At 41.1% G+C, this 20,928-nt stretch overlaps 1 protein-coding gene across 7 annotated transcripts in view; it reads right to left on the bottom strand.

Annotated features, from left to right (window-relative positions):
• Positions 1-1,298: 1,298 nt before the first annotated feature.
• Positions 1,299-20,928, bottom strand: part of RPS6KC1 (ribosomal protein S6 kinase C1) — a 272,706-nt gene continuing 253,076 nt past the window's right edge. For 4 of the 7 annotated variants that reach the window (XM_033936540.1, XM_033936545.1, XM_033936542.1 and 1 more), the window contains one exon: positions 1,299-2,755. In XM_033936540.1, coding sequence (XP_033792431.1) covers positions 2,645-2,755 — 111 coding nt within the window. In that variant the 3' untranslated portion in view covers positions 1,299-2,644. The remainder of the gene's footprint in view (positions 2,756-20,928) is intronic. The other 3 variants (XM_033936541.1, XM_033936544.1, XM_033936546.1) reach the window with 2 other exon arrangements.

Below are 20,928 nucleotides of genomic sequence, written 5' to 3'. Positions count from 1 at the left end.
ACAAAGCTCCAATCGACGTCGAGGCACGAAGCTCCAGTCGACGTCGAGGCACATCGAGAGTCAGAAGTCGGCACCGTACCAATGAAACTGGTAATAAAGGTGCAGCAGTGCACTCCATAAGGGCAACCTCGATATGAGTATTCCCATGAAAGGAGGCACGCTTTGAAGGTCTCGTAGAGGCGGGCACGACTGCACTCGATGCCTGGAATGCCTGAGACTCAGCCGATGGCATTACCGAGGTAACGCAGCTAGAAGACAAAAAGAAAGAAAGAAGACTTACCAGGGATCGAAGCTACTCAGTCCGATTCCAACGACGGAAAAGGGGTCCCGGCCATCCTGCTCACACGAGGTGAGCCCAGAGAGAGGCCAGGGAAGAAGAAAATACAGCTGCAGCCAAATGAGGCCTAGCCGCATGGCTGAGGCCCAAGAAGGGCCTGCCGGGTAGAAACACAATAAAAAGTCCTTTTTTTTTTTTTTTTTTTTGAAAACAAAGAAATACACGATCAAGCAACAAACGCACAGCGACTCCCTAACAAAAGAAAGAAGCCGCGGTGCTAGAAAGGCACTTAGAAGAACAGAGAGAAGAGAGACAGGGCTTTCTGGCTCCGTGGAAAACTAAGAACTGAGGAATATGAGGAGGGTATGCGCCCTCTAGTGGATCAGGAAGGCACACACATGCGTGGTGCAGTGTGCAAACTTGAAACTTCAATCAAGTTTGCTTGAAAAGCTGTCCGTGCTGGGGCTCCGTGGATGACGTCACCCACATGTGAGAATATGCTGCCTGCTTGTCCTGGGATAAGCGGGGAATACGCTAGCTAAGCATGTTGCTTGGGGTGGAAAGCCTTGACGTTATTAAAACGAGAACTGAACAACGTGGATATGAAAATTCACACTGGTGAACAAACAGTCCAGACTGTCCAGGTTTGCTCTAGTTAACTGAACCCCCCTCAATTTTTGTTTCCCCTATGCCTCTAACCACAACAGATATGAATCTGACCTTTTTGTCTTCTCAACTGACATTCTTAATTAAACTGCTAGGGCTGACTATATGGTCTAGGAAAGCTTCCCTTTTACTTATACAGTAAAACCTTGGATTGCAAGTAACTTGGTTTGCAAGTGTTTTGCAAGACAAGCAAAACATTTTATTAAATTTTAACTTGATATACAAGCAATGTCTTGCAATACAAGTACATACAGTATACACATGTCACAACTGAGCCGATGGTTCTTCTCTCTCGGACACTGCAAGAGTGTAGTGACTGTTCTAAACAAGCAAAGTCTTGCAATACGAGTACATACAGTATACATGCGTCACATCACAACAACTGAGCTGATGGTTCTTCTCTCTCTGATGCTGCAGGAGTGGAGTGACCATTCTAAATGAGCAAAATCTTGCAATACAAATACGTGTATTATTTTGTATTAAAGTTTTTGGGTTGTGGAACGAATCATCTGAGTTTCCATTATTTCCTATGGGGAAATTTGCTTTGATATACAAGTGCTTTGGATTACAAGCATGCTTCTGGAACGAATTATGCTCGCAAACCAAGGTTTTACTGTATAGATCTACTGTTCTAAAAGCATAACTCACAATTTCAGGGCTACACAGATGTTGCTAACAAAGCACAATGCTGAGTTACGCATGACATGGCATCTTTGTGCATCATAATTAGTGATCAGTCATTTTCAAAATACATCACATCTCTCTAAGCAACTTTTATCTGATTCTAGATACTTTAGCTGTCATGCAAAATAACCAAGAACACATTTTTAGAGTGAGCACTTTATTTTGCTGGATACCATTAGTAAATAAATTGGCCACTTTCCATAAGCATAAGGGGCTAGTCTCAAGTATATGTGGCTTATTAAGAATGGAATTAGCTGGTTAGAGCAGTTGGGTTAAATATCGACTTATACAAAGAAGCGAAATATAGCCACTCAAAAAATGGGTGTTCTGGGAATTATAACTGGATCTGTGTTGTGAACTTTGCCACTTCTATCCTAAATTTCAGCACTATCTTCCTACATAGTGCACAGGGATAGCTGGCTTAAATTTACAAAGCTACACGTATGAAATTTTTCTAACCCAATCTAGTTGGTTTGGTGGTGGCTGAAAATTTGCTTTCACTTAGCCAGCTAAGGCACCACACATAACAACGTACTAAAAATCAGCCCCGTGATGCTTTGGAATGGCATCAACCGTCATTCCCTGTCACCACCAACAGTCTGAGTCAAGGAGGCTTTTCCCTCTTTGGAAAAAGACTTCGATGAATCAGGCCCAAAATGTTTGATCCTACATTCATCTATCAAGGATCACAATTTACAAGCTTCCCTCTGAAGAAGCATGAAGATAGCATTGCCATTTCTGTTTATATTAAAAATGATAAATATACTACCAGTTAACCTAATTCAGATCCTTCTAGTAAAAGGTTTTCACAGAGCAGCCACTTAAAACAATTTTTAAAAAAACAACCCAGATACTATATTGTCCAACAACGAAAGTGTTCGCTTTCAGCATTATTCTTCCAAGTTGTTATACAAATCTGCGGTGAGGCGCTTAAATGTCCCACACTAATGTCCAGCACAGTGTCCAGGAGTTGCTGCAGGAGAAGACTTCACCCATCGCAGTGGTCTCAAACACTTTTCACCTCATCATTTCTGACCATACCACACCGGAAAAAAATGGATGCGACTTAATGTCTTCAACACCGGCAGCTCCTGCACCAAGACGCTCAATGGAATTAAACTGTAAAAGCTTAAAAAAAAAAACAACACAAGAAGCTCAGTGAACACTAACAGTGCTATCTCTAAGCAACCACAGACATTTACTTTCAAATCCAACCGATATTTAATAATTTACAAATGATAATATTAAATTTGTGTTATAATTATTCATATTGGTATGAATTTTTACATTTTTAAAATCAGAACTAGAAGGTGTCCTAGCTCAACCTTCCACCTCACACCTTCTCCAGTTAACTTTCAGAACCCTGGCCCTTACCCACTGGAGACTTTTATACTGAACAGTCATGGTCACTTGGATACCACCCTCCCAGAGCAAATTTGTCATAACTGGACATCAACTTTAAACTGTATTTCAAATATCTTTTTTCATTATTATTTACATTTTTCTTGATAACTTGTCATAAGACTACTTCCTGCGTTTGAGAAAGGAGGAGGAGGGGTGAGTGGGAGACTAGAGAGAGTGGAGGGAGGGGTAAGAGAGGTTAAATAAATTGTTCACATCTCATTATGTTTGTTATAACATTTATAGACTGACAATAGCAAGGCAACATTTGAAATAATTTTTAAAAATGCAAAAAGAAATTATAGTAAAGATCAGATAGTAGCACCAAAGGCAATACTGAAACAAATGTGAGAAACTGGAAGCCCTGAATATATATACCCTAGAGGAAAGGAGGGACAGGGGAGGTATGATTCAGACGTTCAAATACTTGAAGGGTATTAATGTAGAACAAAATTTTTTCCAGAGAAAGGAAAATGGTAAAACCAGAGGATATAATTTGAGGTAGCAAGGTGGTAAACTCAAGAGCAATGTAAGGAAATTCTACTTTATGGAGAGGGTGGTAGATGCCTGGAATGTGCTCCCGAGAGAGGTGATGGAGAGGAAAACGGTGACAGAGTTCAAAAAAGCATGGGATGAACACAGAGGATCTAGAATCAGAAAACAATAGTGAATATTGAAGAAATAAGGCCAGTACTGGGCAGACTTGCATGATCTGTGTCTGTATATGGCCGTTTGGTTGAGGATGGGCTGGGGAGGGCTTCAGATTGCGCAGACTGGATGGACCATTCGGGTCTTTATCTGCTGTCATATACTGTATTATTCCACCACACACACACAGCGGGAGATGCCCATTCCCTTCTACCTCCAAGGAAATTCTACTTTACGGAGAGGATGGTGGATGCCTGGAATACGCTCCCAAGAGAGGTGGTGGAGAGGAAAATGGTGACTGAGTTCAAAGAAGCGTGGGATGAACACAGAGGATCTAGAATCAGAAAATAATATTAAATATTGAACTAAGGCCAGTACTTGGCAGACTTGCACAGTCTGTGTCTGTATATGGCCGTTGGGGGGAAGATGGTCTGGGAAGGGCTTCAATGGCTGGGAGGGTTAAGATGGGCTGGAGTAGGTTTTAATGGAGATTTCAGCAGTTGGAATCCAAGCACAGTACCGGGTAGAGCTTTGGATTCTTGCCCAGAAATAGCTAAGAAGAAAAAAATTAAAAAAATGTAAATTGAATCAGGTTGGGCAGACTAGATGGACCATTCGGGTCTTTATCTGACATTAAACTGTTCTGCATCACAGCTCCTGAAATAGAAAAATACACTTATGTATGAAGCCTCCAGGTACTGATTTAAATGATGGAACAAAGAAAAAAACCGGACTGATGTTACTAAAAAAAACCCCAAAACAATAAGCTATGGAAACACAGAACAATGCATGGCCTTAAAAGCAATTAGGGCGCTAGCAGACGAGCTAGACGTTAAGTTTCATTTGGATTTTATATACCGCCTATCAAGGTTATCTAAGCAGTTTTTACAATCAGGTACTCAAGCATTTTCCCTATCTGTCCCGGTGGGCTCACAATCTATCTAACGTACCTGGGGCTATGGAGGACTGAGTGACTTGCCCAGGATCACAAGGAGCAGCACGGGGTTTGAACCCACAACCCCAGGGTGCTGAGGTTGTAGATCCAACCACTGTGCCACACACTCCTCCACAGAGCAGGCATTAGTTTTTCCACATAGCGCGGGGATTAGCGCGTGCTAATCTTCAGCACGTGCTAAAAACGCTACCGCAGCTTAGTAAAAGGAGCCCTTAGTATACCGTATATACTCGGAATATAAACCCATCTGAACAATAAACTGAAGTAACATTTTTCCCCAAAAAAAGGGGGGGGGGGGAAAAAAGGTTGACTCGAATATATACTGAACTCACCATCAGTCTTGTGAGGTTACTTTTGGGATGAGTGGCCTAATGGTTACAGCTGCTGCCTCAGGTTGTGATTTCAATCCCAGCCTGCTCCTTGTAACTCTAGGCAAATTATTTAATCTCTCCATTGCCCCAGGGACCATTGTGAGCCTGCAGGGACAGATAAGGATAATACTTAAGGGTATCTGATTACTACCGGTATTCAATGTATTGTAACCACTCTGGGTGAATCTCTTCATGAAAAGGTGGTAACTAAACATAGCAACCACTATGGGAACTCACATCAGCCATTTTGAGTAGTGAGACTGGACAGGAGCATAGGAGGATCGCTCTTGCCTTGGCTCACCACTGGACTATCAGGGCTTTCAGGTGTTTTATATTTTAAGCTGAAATCACCTTCTATTGTTGCGGTTTTCTATCCATGTCTTTTTTCGATTTCGGAATCATTCTGTAAGGAATGAGAACTGATTTTATTTTATTGACCCTTAAGTATACACATCCAGGGTGGGTGGGAGGAGGGAGGGTTTTGCATTGGAATTCCATTCGGGAAATATATGGAGGGTTTCCTGTAGGTATGTAATTTTTTCTGATTATTTGGTGGGGGGGTAGGGGGAAAATAATTGTGCATTAATGTCTATAAGTTTAATGTGCATTTCATGTAAACTTATGTATATTGAAATTGTTTGTTTGCACTATGGTAGTTTGGAAATTTAATAAAGATTTACCAAAAAAAAAAAAAAAAGAAGGCCACAGAGGAAATGCAGGAGGAAATTTATGAAACAATAAAATAACTGATAATATTTTTTAATGTATTTATATATTTGGATTTTATTAACTGCCTTTTCATGAAGAGATTCACCCAAAGTGGTTTACAATTGAATAGTAATCAGATACTCTTAAGTATTTTCCTTATCTGTCCTGGCAGGCTGACAATCTAACTGTGGGATCTGGGGCATTGGAGGGATTAAGCGACTCGTCCAGGCTGTGCACTATTATATAAGGCATGTCCAAAATTATAGCACTACACACCTTGACTCCACGTACTTGAAATCTGTCTTTATTAAAACGGCAGTGCCACATTTCTAAAGTACAAAACAGAAAACTGTAAAGTTAATTATTCATTTTTTTTATCCTGCTTGCCCAAAATACCCAATCTCCCCATGGAGCAGCCTTGGACGTCAGAGAGAGGCAACATTGATGCGGGCAACAAGTTTATAATGTTGCTCGTGCAGGGAAAATTAAAGAGGTACGGGCAGAGGACAGGTGCTGGCGCTCCTAACAAGATCGCGCTCAGGGCAGACCACCCTCACCTTACTATGCCACTGTACTGAACTTTCAAATTACATGGTACCTGCAGTTTGAGTCACTTGGACATTAGCATATGTGGGCCACTCTTTTCTTTAAAAAACTGCATGCAGAAGAGTGGGGAGCTCTTCCAAGAACTTCAAGATCAATTATTTAACCATATAACTACATCCTTTCATTTCTATCATCACCAACTTGCCTATGGATGTTGTTGCGATTTAAGAACCTAACAATTGCTATGCTGGGTTAGGCCCAGTGGCATACCTAGCATATGGGACTCCCAAGACCAATCACTTTTTAACACCCCCCTCCTCTACAGCATATGAAAAACATGATTTTTTTGCAATAATCCACAAGTTGCAGAAGAGTGTACCTAGAAAAAGGCAGCATCTTACTGCAGTGAGCATTAAAACAGCAATACACCCACTGTAAAACTAAACAAGCCAGATTGCTACAGATCAATCCTGCAAAGTCAATGCTAACAGGAAACTATGGGCTCCTTTTACTAAGGTGTGCTAGCGTTTTTAGCACATGCTAGTCGAAAAATTACCGCCTGCTTAAAAGGAGGCAGTAAAGGCTAGCGTGCCTTTGTAAAAGGAGCCCTATATCTTTCATACACAGAACACAGATATGGCCTTGCTCAGTATGGAATAAGTAATCATAAATTAAAACAAGAAATATGTAGACGAAACTAGGAAGTTGCAATCAGAGGACCAACACTGTTTGGAAGAGCCTTCATTGAAGCAGGTGAAATTAGGGAGTTCTCGTCATTCCATGATAACAGTTCAAGGCGTGTTGTTATGGAATGCTCTACCACTCTAAGTAAAGAAAGCATCTATACTGTTAAGTTTTAGGAAACTTTTTAAAAATTGTTTCTGCGATATTTCTCAGAACGATATTTTTCTGCACGACAGTTCTGTAAAGAAGTTGATTTGATGTTTGGATATTATTTGTACAATAAGTCTTGTTTTTATTGTTGAAATTGTATTTGTGAATGTAACTCGCACAGAACTATAGGATATTGCGAACAAGAACTTTTTTAAGAAAATAAAAATAAATAAAAGTTAAACTGAACCACCAAAAAGCCAGACTGCATACAATACATCACAGAAACAGTAAGGCATGTCTCCTGATATTGTGCAAAATATAAAGATATCAGATATAAATTTTAAAAAAATTGAGAAATAAATCTTCACTTTACAAATTAACAAATAAAAATAAAACATAAAATGGAAAATAAGATAATGCCATTTTATTGGACTACTGTGTATATTTTTCAATTAGCTTTCAGAGGCCAAAACCTCTTTCCGCAGGTCAGTAAACTATACTGCTGTTACAGTATCCTGTCCTGACCTAAGGAAGGGGGTTTTGGTCTCTGAAAGTTAGTCAACAGGCACACAGAATAAAGTACTTCTCTTTTATCACCATAAATCACTATAAGACACATCTCCCGAGCTTATCTATAATAGGCATGCTGGTGCTTGGTAGAAGGATTTACACAAGGATTTTCCTGAATCAGCTTTCAAGACCTGTATTCTGGCTTTCTGTAAAGTGACAGTATTGCATGCTGAGAATTACAATACAAGTTTGCACTTCAACTGTATATTTCTCTGTGATGGGCACAGCTTGTTGGCATTAATACCAGTGCTTGTTGCCCTAAATGTGGATCACCAGCTGCCACACTGGGACATGTTTTGGCTTTGCCTCACAGTACAACGATGTTGGTATTATCTGTTCCATGCAATATCTTCTCCTTGGAACTGTGGTGTCATGCTTAAGCCGCAAATTTTATTTGGCGTCTTCTCCTTACAAACACCAACACCTAAAGCAGGGGTAGGGAACTCCGGTCCTCGAGAGCCGTATTCCAGTCGGGTTTTCAGGATTTCCCCAATGAATATGCATGAGATCTATTTGCATGCACTGCTTTCAATGCATATTCATTGGGGAAATCCTGAAAACCCGACTGGAATATGGCTCTCAAGGACCGGAGTTCCCTACCCTGACCTAAAGTGTGCGATTATGCTTGGGAAAAAAAGTGATATTGCTGCACTGGCTGGATACAAGTGGACCTTCCTTACAGCAGTGGAGATTACAAATGATCACCCTACCTAAAATGGAATGTAACCAAATCCAGGATATGGACTCAGTGTTAGAGAAACATTTTACACATACGAGGTCTGTCAAAAACTTCCAGGACTGATTTTATAAAAATTTATTAAACTATCTTACAACTTATTCCATTGGGTCCCCTTCAAAGTACTCCCCCTTCCCTATGTAAACACTTTTCCCAGTGTAGTTTCCACTTCTGGAAACAGTCCATAAACACATCTTCGGGAATTGCCAAAAGTTGCTGCATCAAATTTTGCTTTATGTCTTCAACGATGGCTAGTGGGTGTTAGGATCATTTGGTTGCTTGCCTACTTGGTATGAAGTTGCTAGACCTCACTCATTAACTAGATAAGATTTTAGACGTTGCTGAGGAGTTGCTGGCTAGCTTGGTACAAGTGGGTGTCAATGACTTAAGAAATGTGGGAAAGAGGTTCTGGAATTCAGAATTAGGTTCTTAGAAAGTTGAAATACAGAACCTCCAGGATAGCATTCTCAGAAATGATCCCTATTCTACTCACAGGACCTAAGAGATATGCAGAGCTCTAGAGTCTCATGGCCTGATTCTGTATAGGATGCCCGGTCTCAGCAGCATCTAAGCGGCTTTTGAGAATCACACACGGGCGTCCTATACAGATATGTGATGCAGATTTTGCATACATATCTTTCTGTAATTTCTAGAAACTTCCTCAGAGGAGCAGGCAGTACAGCTTGCATCTAAGATTAGGCTTTTCCTTGGTTCCTTAAGATCTGGTCACATGATTTAAAAAAAAAACCACAAAACACTAGCTGGCTTTTTAAAAATTTTTCATCTGTCTGAATATTTTTTATAAATATTATTTAACCATTACTGTAATCTATCATTCTTTGATCCACGATAATCTGAATGCCTTATGTAAGAAAAAAATTACCAAAATGAAACCAAGTTATACATACAAAGAGACTGAATCAGAGAAAGGCGCAAAGCGCAAGAAGATGTACGATGGTCTACTAGCAACTCAGGCAGTGAAACTAGACCACCACCTCGCCTACTTACTGGTAACAACCCCTGATTATAAAACCCTCCAAAGGAAAATAAAGAACCTGCTATTCAGGAAATTTGTCAAGACAAACTAATGTCGTACCTTAATTTATCCCTAATCTTGTAAATTTCTGAATAAGTCACAGTCTTGTAATTAGTACTTGATTCTGTAATTCTGGAAATGTCCAGTTTATCTCTTTTGTACTCCACCTAGGTTAAGGGGGAATAAAAGTCACTAATGTAATATAAATGCTCTCCTGTTTGAGCATACAATTTTTGGCTAACAGTCTGATGACAGAGATAGGGAGTCAGCAGGAACATACCAGCATGATTTTACCCTAAAAATGAACCAGCAGATCCCTGAAGACTGATCTGAGGCCTATGTCACTGTGTGGGGGTAGAAGAGGAAAGACCAAGCAGACAAATTGTTAACAATACTAGAGACACTTTTTCCTCTTCCTGCCATAAACTTCCTCAACACTAAATGGTGGTTTCCTTATATAATCAGAAGGCACATATATGATTTATTACTCCTCAATCTGTAGACTCCCTAGAGTGCACTTGTGAAAAGGAGTTAACCTGGTATGGCATCTATAAGCTATGAGGAGGATCTGGGGTCAAAGTACATGATCATATTCTTAGACTATTGCTTTCTGTCTGCTAGCACAGGTGGTTATGAAGATGTCACGCAACATATTCTGTGACATTGATTTAAATTTATTTATTATTGCAGCGGGGGGGGTGAGGGGGGTGGAGGGAGAAGAATCCATGAATCAAAACAAGCACTTAAACTTGCTGAAATCAGAGAAACAACCTGTGTACTAAACCTGGGCCATTGCTGCATTATACCATTATTTTTATAAACTTAAGGCTAGCTTCTCAATAGAAAACATGTTCTACATAATTAAGTTCTTGAAAATATGTCTTTCATGCGGTGATAGCACGCTATTAACCTGAATTAGTCTGATTAAAGATTTGAGTAATTTATTTCACTCTTCCAGGCTGCACGAAGCATAAAAGACTAAATCAGTCCTCATAATCTGTAGAAAGCTCCAGTACGTAAGGCAAAATCTATTATCTAATCTAATCTAGGATTTATTGATCGCTCTAACCTATAAAGGATCAAGGCGATTTACAAAGTCAAAGAGCCCATGCATACCACGAGGAGCTACAGGGAATAAATGATCAACGTTATGACAGAGAGCTATCCTGTACAAAGAGAACTCAAAGAGACACTGAGGAAGGAATGCAGGCTAAGGTAAAGGGAATTGTCATCAGAGCACAAGGGCTTAGAATGGAAATGCCAGGAAAGAGAACGGAAACCCAAAACATGAAACTCTAGGTACGAGGTATGACAATTAAGTTCAAGAACTCATCCTAGAAAAAGTGACACATACCTCAATGCTGAATATCACTATGGTCACCTTCGAAGTACTCCCCTTGGGAAGCTATGCCTTGATACCAGCGCCTAGTCCACTCTTCAAAGCAATTTTGAAAAATTATTTTTCTGGAAAGCCCATTAGAGCTGTCGTCGTATTACCCTTGATGTCCTGAATGCCATCAAAATGTCTTCCTTTCAATATTTCCTTTATCTTCAGGTAAAGAAAAAAAGTCATTGGGAGCCAGTTCAGGTAAGTAGGGAGGGTGTTCCAATACAGTTATTTGTTTACTGGCTAAAAACTCCCTCACAGACAGTGCCGTGTGAGCTGGTGCATTGTCGTTTTTGTGTTTTTCACGTGGCCTTTTCAACACTTCCAAATAGTAAACTTGGTTAACTGTTTGTCCAGTTGGTACAAAAAACAAAAGGAATTGACCCCAAAATATCCACAGAAAAGAAAATCCAGAGAAAACCAAAAAAACTCAGTGGAGTGACAATGTTCCTAAATGGACTTTATTTAAAAGTGTCAAAGTTTCAAAGGTACACTGAAATCATCCACATAAAATAAATTCATCCACATAAAAGCCTTAAAGGACCTAGTCCGCTAGGGATACAGAACCCAACACAGTCCGTGTTTCAACAAAAAGTCTTCTTCAGGGGTCCCTGGGGGTCCTATAAAGGTGAATACGTGGGAAACAATTGTGTGGTGAACCGGAAGTGAGACACAAGCACACAGGAATACAGAATGTCAAGTGCAACTCTGGGTAAGAGCGAACAAGAAAGGGACCTGGGTGCACTGATAGATAGGACCCTGAAACTGTCAGCACAATGTGCGGCAGCGGCAAAGATAGCAAATAGAATGTTAGGCATGATAAAGAAAGGAATCACGAGCAGATCGGAGAAAGTTATAATGCTGCTTTATAGGGCAATGTCCAACATTGGTCTCCCAACCTAAAGAAGGATATGAAAATGCTGGAGAGGGTGCAGAGACGAGCAACGAAGCTAATAAATGGTATGGAGAACTTGGAATATGAGGAACGACTCAAGAAACTGGGACTGTTCTCCCTTGAGGAGACTGCGAGGGGACATGATTGAGACTTTCAAAATACTGAAAGGCATCGAAAAAATAGGGCAGGAAAATAAATTATTTACATTGTCCAACGTGACACGGACAAGAGGACATGGACTGAAGCTAAGGGGGGACAAGTCCAGGACAAATGTCAGGAAGTTCTGCTTCATGCAGCGAGTGGTGGACACCTGGAATGCTCTCCCAGAGGAGGTTATTACGGAATCCACCGTTCTAGGATTCAAAAGCAAATTAGATGCACATCTCCTTACGAGAGTCATAGAGGGTTATGGGTGACTAAAACTACATCAGGTGTACACCTGACTAGGCCTCCACGTGTGCGGATCGCCGGACTCGATGGACCATGGGTCTGATCCAGGGATGGCAGTTCTTATGTTCGCAACGGCAGATAGAGAGCCAGTGAAGTGACTTAAGGAGAGGGGTAGCATGAGTGTAGCAAGGTTGGTAGAAGATAAGTCGCGCAGCAGAGTTTTGCACAGATTGCAAGGGGGAGAGGTGACACTGAGGGATACCAGTTAGGAGTAGATTGCAGTAGTCTAAGCATGAGGTTACGAGAGCTTGGACAAGGGTCCGGGTAGTGTGCTCAGAGAGGAAGGGGTGAATTTGGGTGATATTGAAGAGATAGAAGCAACAGGTCTTAGCAACGTGTTGGATATACGTAGAAAATGAGAGGTCAGAATCGAAGACGACTCCAAGGTTGTGAGCAGAGGAGAATGGAACAATGACAGTATTATTCACAGAGATGGAGAAAGGAGGAGGAGGAGCAGAGGGTTTAGGAGGAAAGAGGAGCAACTCAGTCTTGGACATATTTAGTTTCAGATGACAGCAGGCCATCCAGGCAGCAATGTCAGCCAAACAAGCAGAGACTGTCTCTTTTCCATGCTGAAGAGACCTAACCTCTTTCGTCTTTATCATCTTGGTCGCTCTTCTTTGAATCTTTTCTAATTCCGCTATATCTTTTTTGAGACATGGTGACCAGAACTGAAGTTTCACCATGAAGTGATACAGAGGCATTATAACATTCTTAGTCTTATTTACAATCCCTTTTCTAATAATGCCTAGCATCCTGTTTACTTTTTTTGGCCACTGCCACACATTGGGCAGAAGGTTTCAACATATTGTCTACGATGACACCTTGATCTCTTTCTTGGATGCTGACTCCTAAGGTGGACCTTAGCATCTGGTAACTATAATTTAGATTATTCTTCCCAATGTGCATCACTTTACATTTACAAAGATTCAAAATATCACTCCAAAACAAAAGCACCACACAAGCCAAGAAAGCTAGCTTATTACTTAAGCGAAAGAAAAGCCTCAGACAAACGGAGAGGTGTACCCACACTCTTCCACCTAAGCATCATAGGCAAAAAAAACTTTTGCACAAGTTTAAAGTTAGCAGGTGGGAGCAAAAAATAGCCAAGAATAATTAATGATAAAAAACCACTGAACACAAACAGGCCAGGTCGACGATCATTTTGTGGCCGGTAACCACTGCTTCAGGGCCTTAGCGCCAAATCCAAGCTATCAGTACACAGATCCTAACTGCTGCTTTCAACCACCCTGAAGCAGTGGTTACCGGCCACGAAACGATCGTCGGCTTGGCCTGTTTGTGTTCAGTGGTTTTTACCATTAATCATTCTCGGCTATTTTTTGTTCCCACCTGCTAACTTTAAACTTGTGCGAAAGTTTTTTGCCTATGATGCTTGGGTGGAAGAGTGTGGGTGTCTGAGGCTTTTCTTTCGCTTAAGTAATAAGCTAGCTTTCTTGGCTTGTGTGGTGCTTTTGTTTTGTTTTGGAGTGATATTTTGAATCTTTGTACTATACTTCCCTCCATTCCTCCCTGTTTTTTGTGGTTGTATACATTGCTTTACATTTATCCACATTAAATTTCATCTGTCACTTGGATGCCCGGTTTTCCAATTTCCTAAGATTTCCTGCAATGTTTCACAGTCTGCATGCATTTTAACAGTTTTGATCAAACAAAAACAAAAGCGCAATCCAACTGGTCTGCAGTGAAACACTCTTGCAAAGCTTCTAGAGAGACTTTTTTTTTCAGCGATTAATGTCATACAACACAGGCCCACGTTTATTTCTGTTGTGGTTTGATTCGATACCTTTACAGATTGGGGACTTCTGATGAAGGCGTGTTAACCGAAATATGGACTGTTTCGGGTTCCCGGGTTTGTATTAAGGTGGTGACATTAACTGCAATAAATAATTGTTTTAATAAACAAAGCCTACATCTTGTACGCTCGTCTGCAGTTTTTCTTTGTTTTAACAGCTTTGAACAGTTTAGTGTCATGTGAAAATTTAATCACCTCACTCGTTGCTCCAATTTACAGATCGTTTATAAATATGTTAAATAGTACTGGTCTCAATACAGATCCCTGTGCACTCCACTATTACACCCTTTTCCACTGAGAAAAAATGGCCATTTAATCCTTCCCTCTGTTTTCTGTACAGAAACCAATTCCTAATCCACAACAAAACATTGCCTCCTACCCCATGACTCTAATTTTCTCAGGAGTCTCTCATGAGGAACTCTTCTCGAAAGCTTTCTGAAAGTCAAGATACACTATGTCAACTGGCTCTCTTTTATCCACATGTTTATTCACACCTTCAAAGAAATGCATTAAATTGGTGAACCCATGCCGACTCTGTGTAATTAAACCATGTTTGTCTGCCTATTCTGTAATTTTATTTTTATAAGTTTCCACTATTTTGCTCAGCACTGAAGTCAGGCTTATCAATCTACAATTTTCTGGATCATCTCTGGAAACCTTTTTTAAAAATAGGTGTAATATTGGCCACCTTCCAATCTTCAGGTAATATGGACGATTTTAGCAATAGGTTACAGATTACTAACACATCAGTAATTTCATGTTTGAGTATCTGGAAAGTATACCATCCGGTCCAGGTGATTTATCATTCTTTAACTTGTTGATCTGGGCTCAGTAAGTTATCCAGGTTCACCAAGATTTCTTTCAGTTCCTCCACATCATCACCCTTGAAAAAACATTTTCGGTTTAGGTAGATCTCTTACATCTATTTCTGTAAAAACCAAAGTAAAGAATTCATTTTCTGTTACATATGGACTTATCCTTCCCTGAGTGCCCCTTTTGCTCTTTGATGATCCAACAGTGGTCCCATGGATTCCCTCATAGGCTTTCTGCTTATGATGTACTTGAAAAAGTAACTATGAGTTTTTGCTTCACAAAATAAACTTCTTCTAGGATTAAGCTTGAATAAAACGATGCTTTCTCCTATATAGCCCCTGCTCCCTGGAAAATCTTACTGTACAAGCTCAAGAATGAGAACTGTCCTTGCATACTGGAAACTGAACTAAATCTTGGCTATATATTCTAGTACAAAAATGAGTAATTTACTAGTGTATAAACTCCAAGATATATTCACCCGAAGTGGTTCAAAACACAAAATACAAAAATGATACAAAATACCACTTCCAGAGAGTATGTATTCAGAATTAGTTCTACAAAGATTATATCTACTCAGGGAAATGCCTCAGAATAGGAGCTTACGCAAAGTCCTATCATGGACTACAACTTCAGCGTAACTACTCCTTGCTCCAATCATTGGCTTGAAAACACCTGAGAATATATCCAGCACAGTCTACTTAGGTTTCAATAAATATAATTTTTAACTTTTTTTTAAACTTTTTCTAAACTTTTATAGAACCTTCATGTGTACTGTAACTTTTTAACGAACTAAGTATACATCTCTCTATTAGTTTGCAAGAGAGTTTGACAACTTTGTACTTATCTTGAATGTTGTCATTTTTAGAGATTGCCTGTAGGTTGCCAAAAGTTGCCTTTTTATCTTTTTACACATTTTATCTAATACTTTTAACTCCACTCCATCTACCGGAATCACTTGCAGTATATTAAAAGAGCTGCAAGCAGACAAAAGCAGATTAGTATAGTTTTTAACATATTTAGCTTCATATAATTATCATGCAACCAGTTATTAATCAATTTTAAATTCAATTGTAGCTCTTCCAGTTTCATTGATTTTAGAATGAAGCTTAATCAAAAACTGAACGTCATTCGTATGTAAGTGAAAAGGAAGTTCCAAATTTTGAAGTAAATGACAAAGAGGAAGCAAAAAAAAATGGTAAATAAAATTGAAGACATACCAATCCCTGGGGAACACTACTCAAGTAACCATATTTCAAGTTTTTTTTAGATAAAAATAGACAAAAACCAATTAAATACTTGGCCTGAGATATCAATCAATTGTAATCTATTAATTAAAATTGTATAATGAACGGTATCAAAGGCTGTCGAGATGTCTAACCAAAAAATATCGCTCTCCCTTTCTGAAGCCTAATCGAACTGTATTGATAAATAATATTTATAAAGTTTCAGTGTCACGACTGAAATGAAAACTAAATTAACAAACATCAAAAATCTCAAGAGTCTCCAGAAAATTAACCAACTGATAAACAGCTCTTTCCAAAACTTTGGCTAGAAAAGGTAATGAGGAAATTGGGCGATAATTACCGACCAAAGTCGGATCCAAAGAAGCAGGTATACATTTTTCCTCAAAAGACTTATTAACAATGTAAGTAAAATAAGGCATGCTCCCACCTTTTAAGGCTTTAACAACTGAGGGGGTGCATGAATCGAAAACGCAGTAAGAATTTTTGATCTGAGAAAACTTGTGCACTATCACCCAAAGTTACCTGGTGAAAACAATCTCAACAAATGTTCTGATTAGAAAATATAGAATTTTCAATAGGAAGATTCATATTAAAAAGACTCACAATGCTCAAGAGCTTGCGCTTAAAACCTGTGACAAAATCCCGACAGGTCAAAACAAGCTGAAAACTAAAATTACCTGATTTGTCAGAAATTTGTTTCGAAATCAGGGCAAATACCGTGTTTCCCTGAAAATAAGATCTACCCCGAAAATAAGTCCTAACATGATTTTCAGGGTCTTGATATAAGCCCTACCCCCGAAATAAGCCCTAGTTGGATCAACCCCGAAGCCCCTCCCAAATGTCCCCGACACTCCCCGATTTGGCAGCACTTTCTCCCCCACCCTCCTTGCGCAGCATCTTTCCATCCATCCTTCCCATCCCACCCAGAACCCCGCCAACCCTCCCACCGCGAGGCTGACATACCTCCATTCCAAACAGCAGTGGCAGCAGCACTGAATAGGCTGCTTCATGGTCTTCCCCGCAGGGGCCTTCCCTCTGCCGCATCACTGATAATGGAAAGATGCTGCACATTTGGCGGGATTGGCGGGGTTCTGCTACACGGGGGGGATGGCTTCATATTATATGCTCCACAAAGATCTCAAGACTTTTATTTTATAAAAGTTATGACATCTGAAATTCAGTTTGTTTAAGGATGATCTGTAATTTGTTTATTTGTTAACCATTTAAAGCTCTATTTTATAGGGAAGATGTGACATACAAGAACAATGCTTAGATTAGATCTAACACAACACAATGAAATTGCTTTCAGGGTTCTGCTGCACAGGGGGGATGGGTGAGAGATGATCGCTGAACACACACACAAAAAATAAAAGAACCCAAAAAAATAAGCCCTAGTGCATTTTTTAGACCCAAAATTAATATAAGACAGTGTCTTATTTTCGTGGAAACATGATCGCTCCTTAGAGTGAGAAGGAGCAGACACAATCATCTTATTAAAGTAAGATTTCTTAGCAGATAAAACTGATGTCCAATAAATTTGTAATATCAAATTGTATTCTTCTTGAGTAACCTGTGAGGGATACTTTCTTCAGGCCCTTTCACTTTGTCTGGTCTCATGCTTCAAGTCTTCATTAAACCACAGGATATTTTGAGATCTAGATCTATACACTATTTTTGTAGGAGCAATGGAGTTCAATGCCTCCAACATTGCTTGATTCCATTTATCTATAGCAAGCTCCACCTCAGAAGTTTGACAAGACAAACTTAACAAAAAATTAATTAAATCAGATAATTCATATTTTCCCCTCCTTAAAAACTCACCCTAGAAGAACGGAGGGAAATTTTTTCTTGTTCCGCTAAATGAAAAACGGGATAAAATGGTCCGACCACAGTACCGATTGAACACTATCAAACAACTTGCCCTAGAAGGGGACATTAGGTCCTACTCTATGAAAAAAAATAAGGCCCTTCTCGTGAATATGTTTAGTATAAATCATGTTTTATTGGCACATCAGCAGTAAATACACAATACAACACGACCATACAACAAGGTTGCGAACCCCAAACGTACCATCAAACACATTTTCACCCCAACCAAAGAATCCCCCCAATCCCCACCCACTCCAAAGCCCAAACCCCCACCCCACCCCAAACCCACACCATGAGACCCAATCCATACCCAAAAACCCCCCAGCAAGAAAGGATTATGCTGAGCAAGCTGTTTGCTTAAGCCGCTCAGCACATATCAAACAAAACAAGAGAACCAAATCCCATCCTCCCACCCACAATGTGTAATCCCACCCTACCCACTGAACTCCACATACTTCCAATCACTCATACCCACCATTCACACTCTCTCAAACATCCACCCACCAACCCGGGGAAAACAGCTGAGAGCATAAGGTATCAGCAACAGAGTGAATTCAAGACCAGACTTCTGGCCCTAGGGGAAAGCGAGGAAATGTAGGGGTCCCAGGTCTGCAGGAAAATCTTCGACCGCCTGACAGATAATCGAGCATGGCGCTGCTCCAAGAGCATCAAATTATGAAAACGATTCCTCCAAGCCCAGTAAGCAGGCGCTATGTCTTGCGTCCAAACGCTAAGAATGACCTTCTTTCCTATAACAGCACCCTTCCGGATCAGCAACCGATGTCTCCGAGCAGGCACTCGCAAAGATTCATATCTATCCAAAAGCAAGCCTACCGGAGACATCGGAATAGCGTGACCAACCAGCCGCTCCAAAAAGCGGAGTATGGCTCTCCAAAAGACTTTCACTCGAGGGCATCCCCAAAATGCATGAAAAAAGGAGTTGCAACCCAGTGTACACTTAGGGCAGATTGGAGAAGAAATGCCCCCAACCTTGTGGACCCGCTCTTGGGAAAAATACGCTCTATACACCACTCGAAATTGGCATTCCCTCAGTTCTGCACTAATAGAAATAGAAGAGATACGACCAATAAGGGAAGGAAAGTTCAAGGACTCACCAGGTATGCCCAGATCTCTACCCCAGCGGTTCTCCAAAGCCGTATAAGACTTCTGAGGAGTAAGCCGCCGCAAAGCCCCATGCAACGCAGACACCGTCAAGCCACAAGCATAAAATTGGGCAAAAAATAGACGAAATTGGTTACCCAATCGAAACCGTAAGCCCGGGCGCGCCAAGGACCTCACATAATGATGAATTTGCCGATACGCAAACAGACCTCCCACACCCAAAGAATGAAGCATGGGAAAATCTCCCCAAGGTCTCATCGCCCCTTCCTCATCCAATAAATGCTCAAGAAGAAGAAAACCCTCTCCAGTCCATCGCACAAAGACCGAGTTATCACAGCCAGGCAGAAACTGCGGATTCCCCCGTATAGACAACTGATCCGAAACTTGATGGTCCCCCCCCAGTAACCCGACCAATGCCTTCCAAGAAAAACGCCACGACCTAAGGATGAAACTAGATCGGAACGCGGGGGGCAAGAGGCGAACAGGTAACTGAGACAGCGAAAACAAGTGCCAAGGAGAGAAAAGAGCATGTTCAAAGTCCCGAAAAAGATAGTCATCACTCCGTAAGCACCAGTCTCCCAAAAACCGCAGCAAGCAAGCCAGATTATAGAGGCCGATATCCGGGAGTCCCACACCACCGATCCTTCCCGAGCCGAACAGATAAGAGATCGATATCTGAGACTTCTTGCCTTGCCAGAGGAATCGGGTCAGCTGCCTATGAAGCCGTTGAAGATCGCTACGACGCAGACAAAGAGGCAGCAACTGGAGTACATACAACCAGCGGGGAAAAATAACCATCTTATACAAATGAACCCTACCATAAAAAGAGAGAGGCAGAGACATCCACTTTGCAAAACAACCCTCCGTAGCGGCCAACAAAGCATCTACATTAGCACGATATAACCGTCCCACACTGCTCGTGAGTTGCACTCCCAAATATTTGAATACACCAGCCGCCCACCGTAAAGGAAACTGCCCCGGCCACTCCAAGCGCACCGCCTCGGCAGTAGCTAATGCCAAAGATTTATCATAATTCAATTGGAAGCCCGAAAAATCGCCATACTCCGTAAAAAGCGACATAAGAGCAGGAAAGGATTCCCACGGGGAGGTCAAATGAACCAACAAATCGTCTGCAAATGCCGAAATCTTAAACTCTCGGCCGCCAAGAGAAACACCCCGAACCGCCGGATTAGCAGAGATTTCGCGAATTAAGGGATCCAAGGTGAGCACGAAAAGAAGAGGAGACAAGGGGCAACCTTGTCTAGTACCCCGCTGAATTGGAAACACCGCCGAAGAAACTCCATTAACCAGCACCCTGGCCAGCGGATCATGATATAACGCAGCCACCGCATCACTAAAGAAACCTCCCATACCATAATGTTGAAGAGTACAAAACAAAAAATCCCACAAAACCCTATCAAAGGCCTTATGGGCATCAAAACTGAACAACAAAGAAGAAACCTGCTCCCGCTCCACCCACTCCAGCGAAGCCAGTATAGTACGTAAATTGCGAGTGGACGACCGACCTTTGACGAACCCAACTTGAGGCTCCGCCACCAGTGAGGGCAAAATACCCGCCAACCGGTTGGCCAACAATTTAGCAAAGAATTTAGCTTCAGCATTCAACAAGGATATGGGGCGATACGAGGAGGCCCTTAATGGGTCTTTGCCGGGCTTAAGCAAAACCACAATCTGCGCAACCCGAAGAGAAGGCGGGAGAGCCCCCTCGCGTACCGCAGTGTTAAACACATCAACCAGAACTGGGGCCACGTCCGCAAGTAGAAGTCTATAGAATTCACTGCGAAAGCCATCGGGCCCCGCCGCCTTTTGCAGCGGAGAACTACCAAGAACCAGCGATAGCTCTTCAACTGTAAAAGGAGCCTGCAAACGCGCATTCTGAGCG

This window comes from Geotrypetes seraphini, chromosome 3 (assembly GCF_902459505.1).
Source record: "Geotrypetes seraphini chromosome 3, aGeoSer1.1, whole genome shotgun sequence".
NCBI classification, from domain to species: Eukaryota; Metazoa; Chordata; class Amphibia; order Gymnophiona; family Dermophiidae; genus Geotrypetes; species Geotrypetes seraphini.
This window is presented reverse-complemented; position numbering and strand designations above follow the sequence as displayed.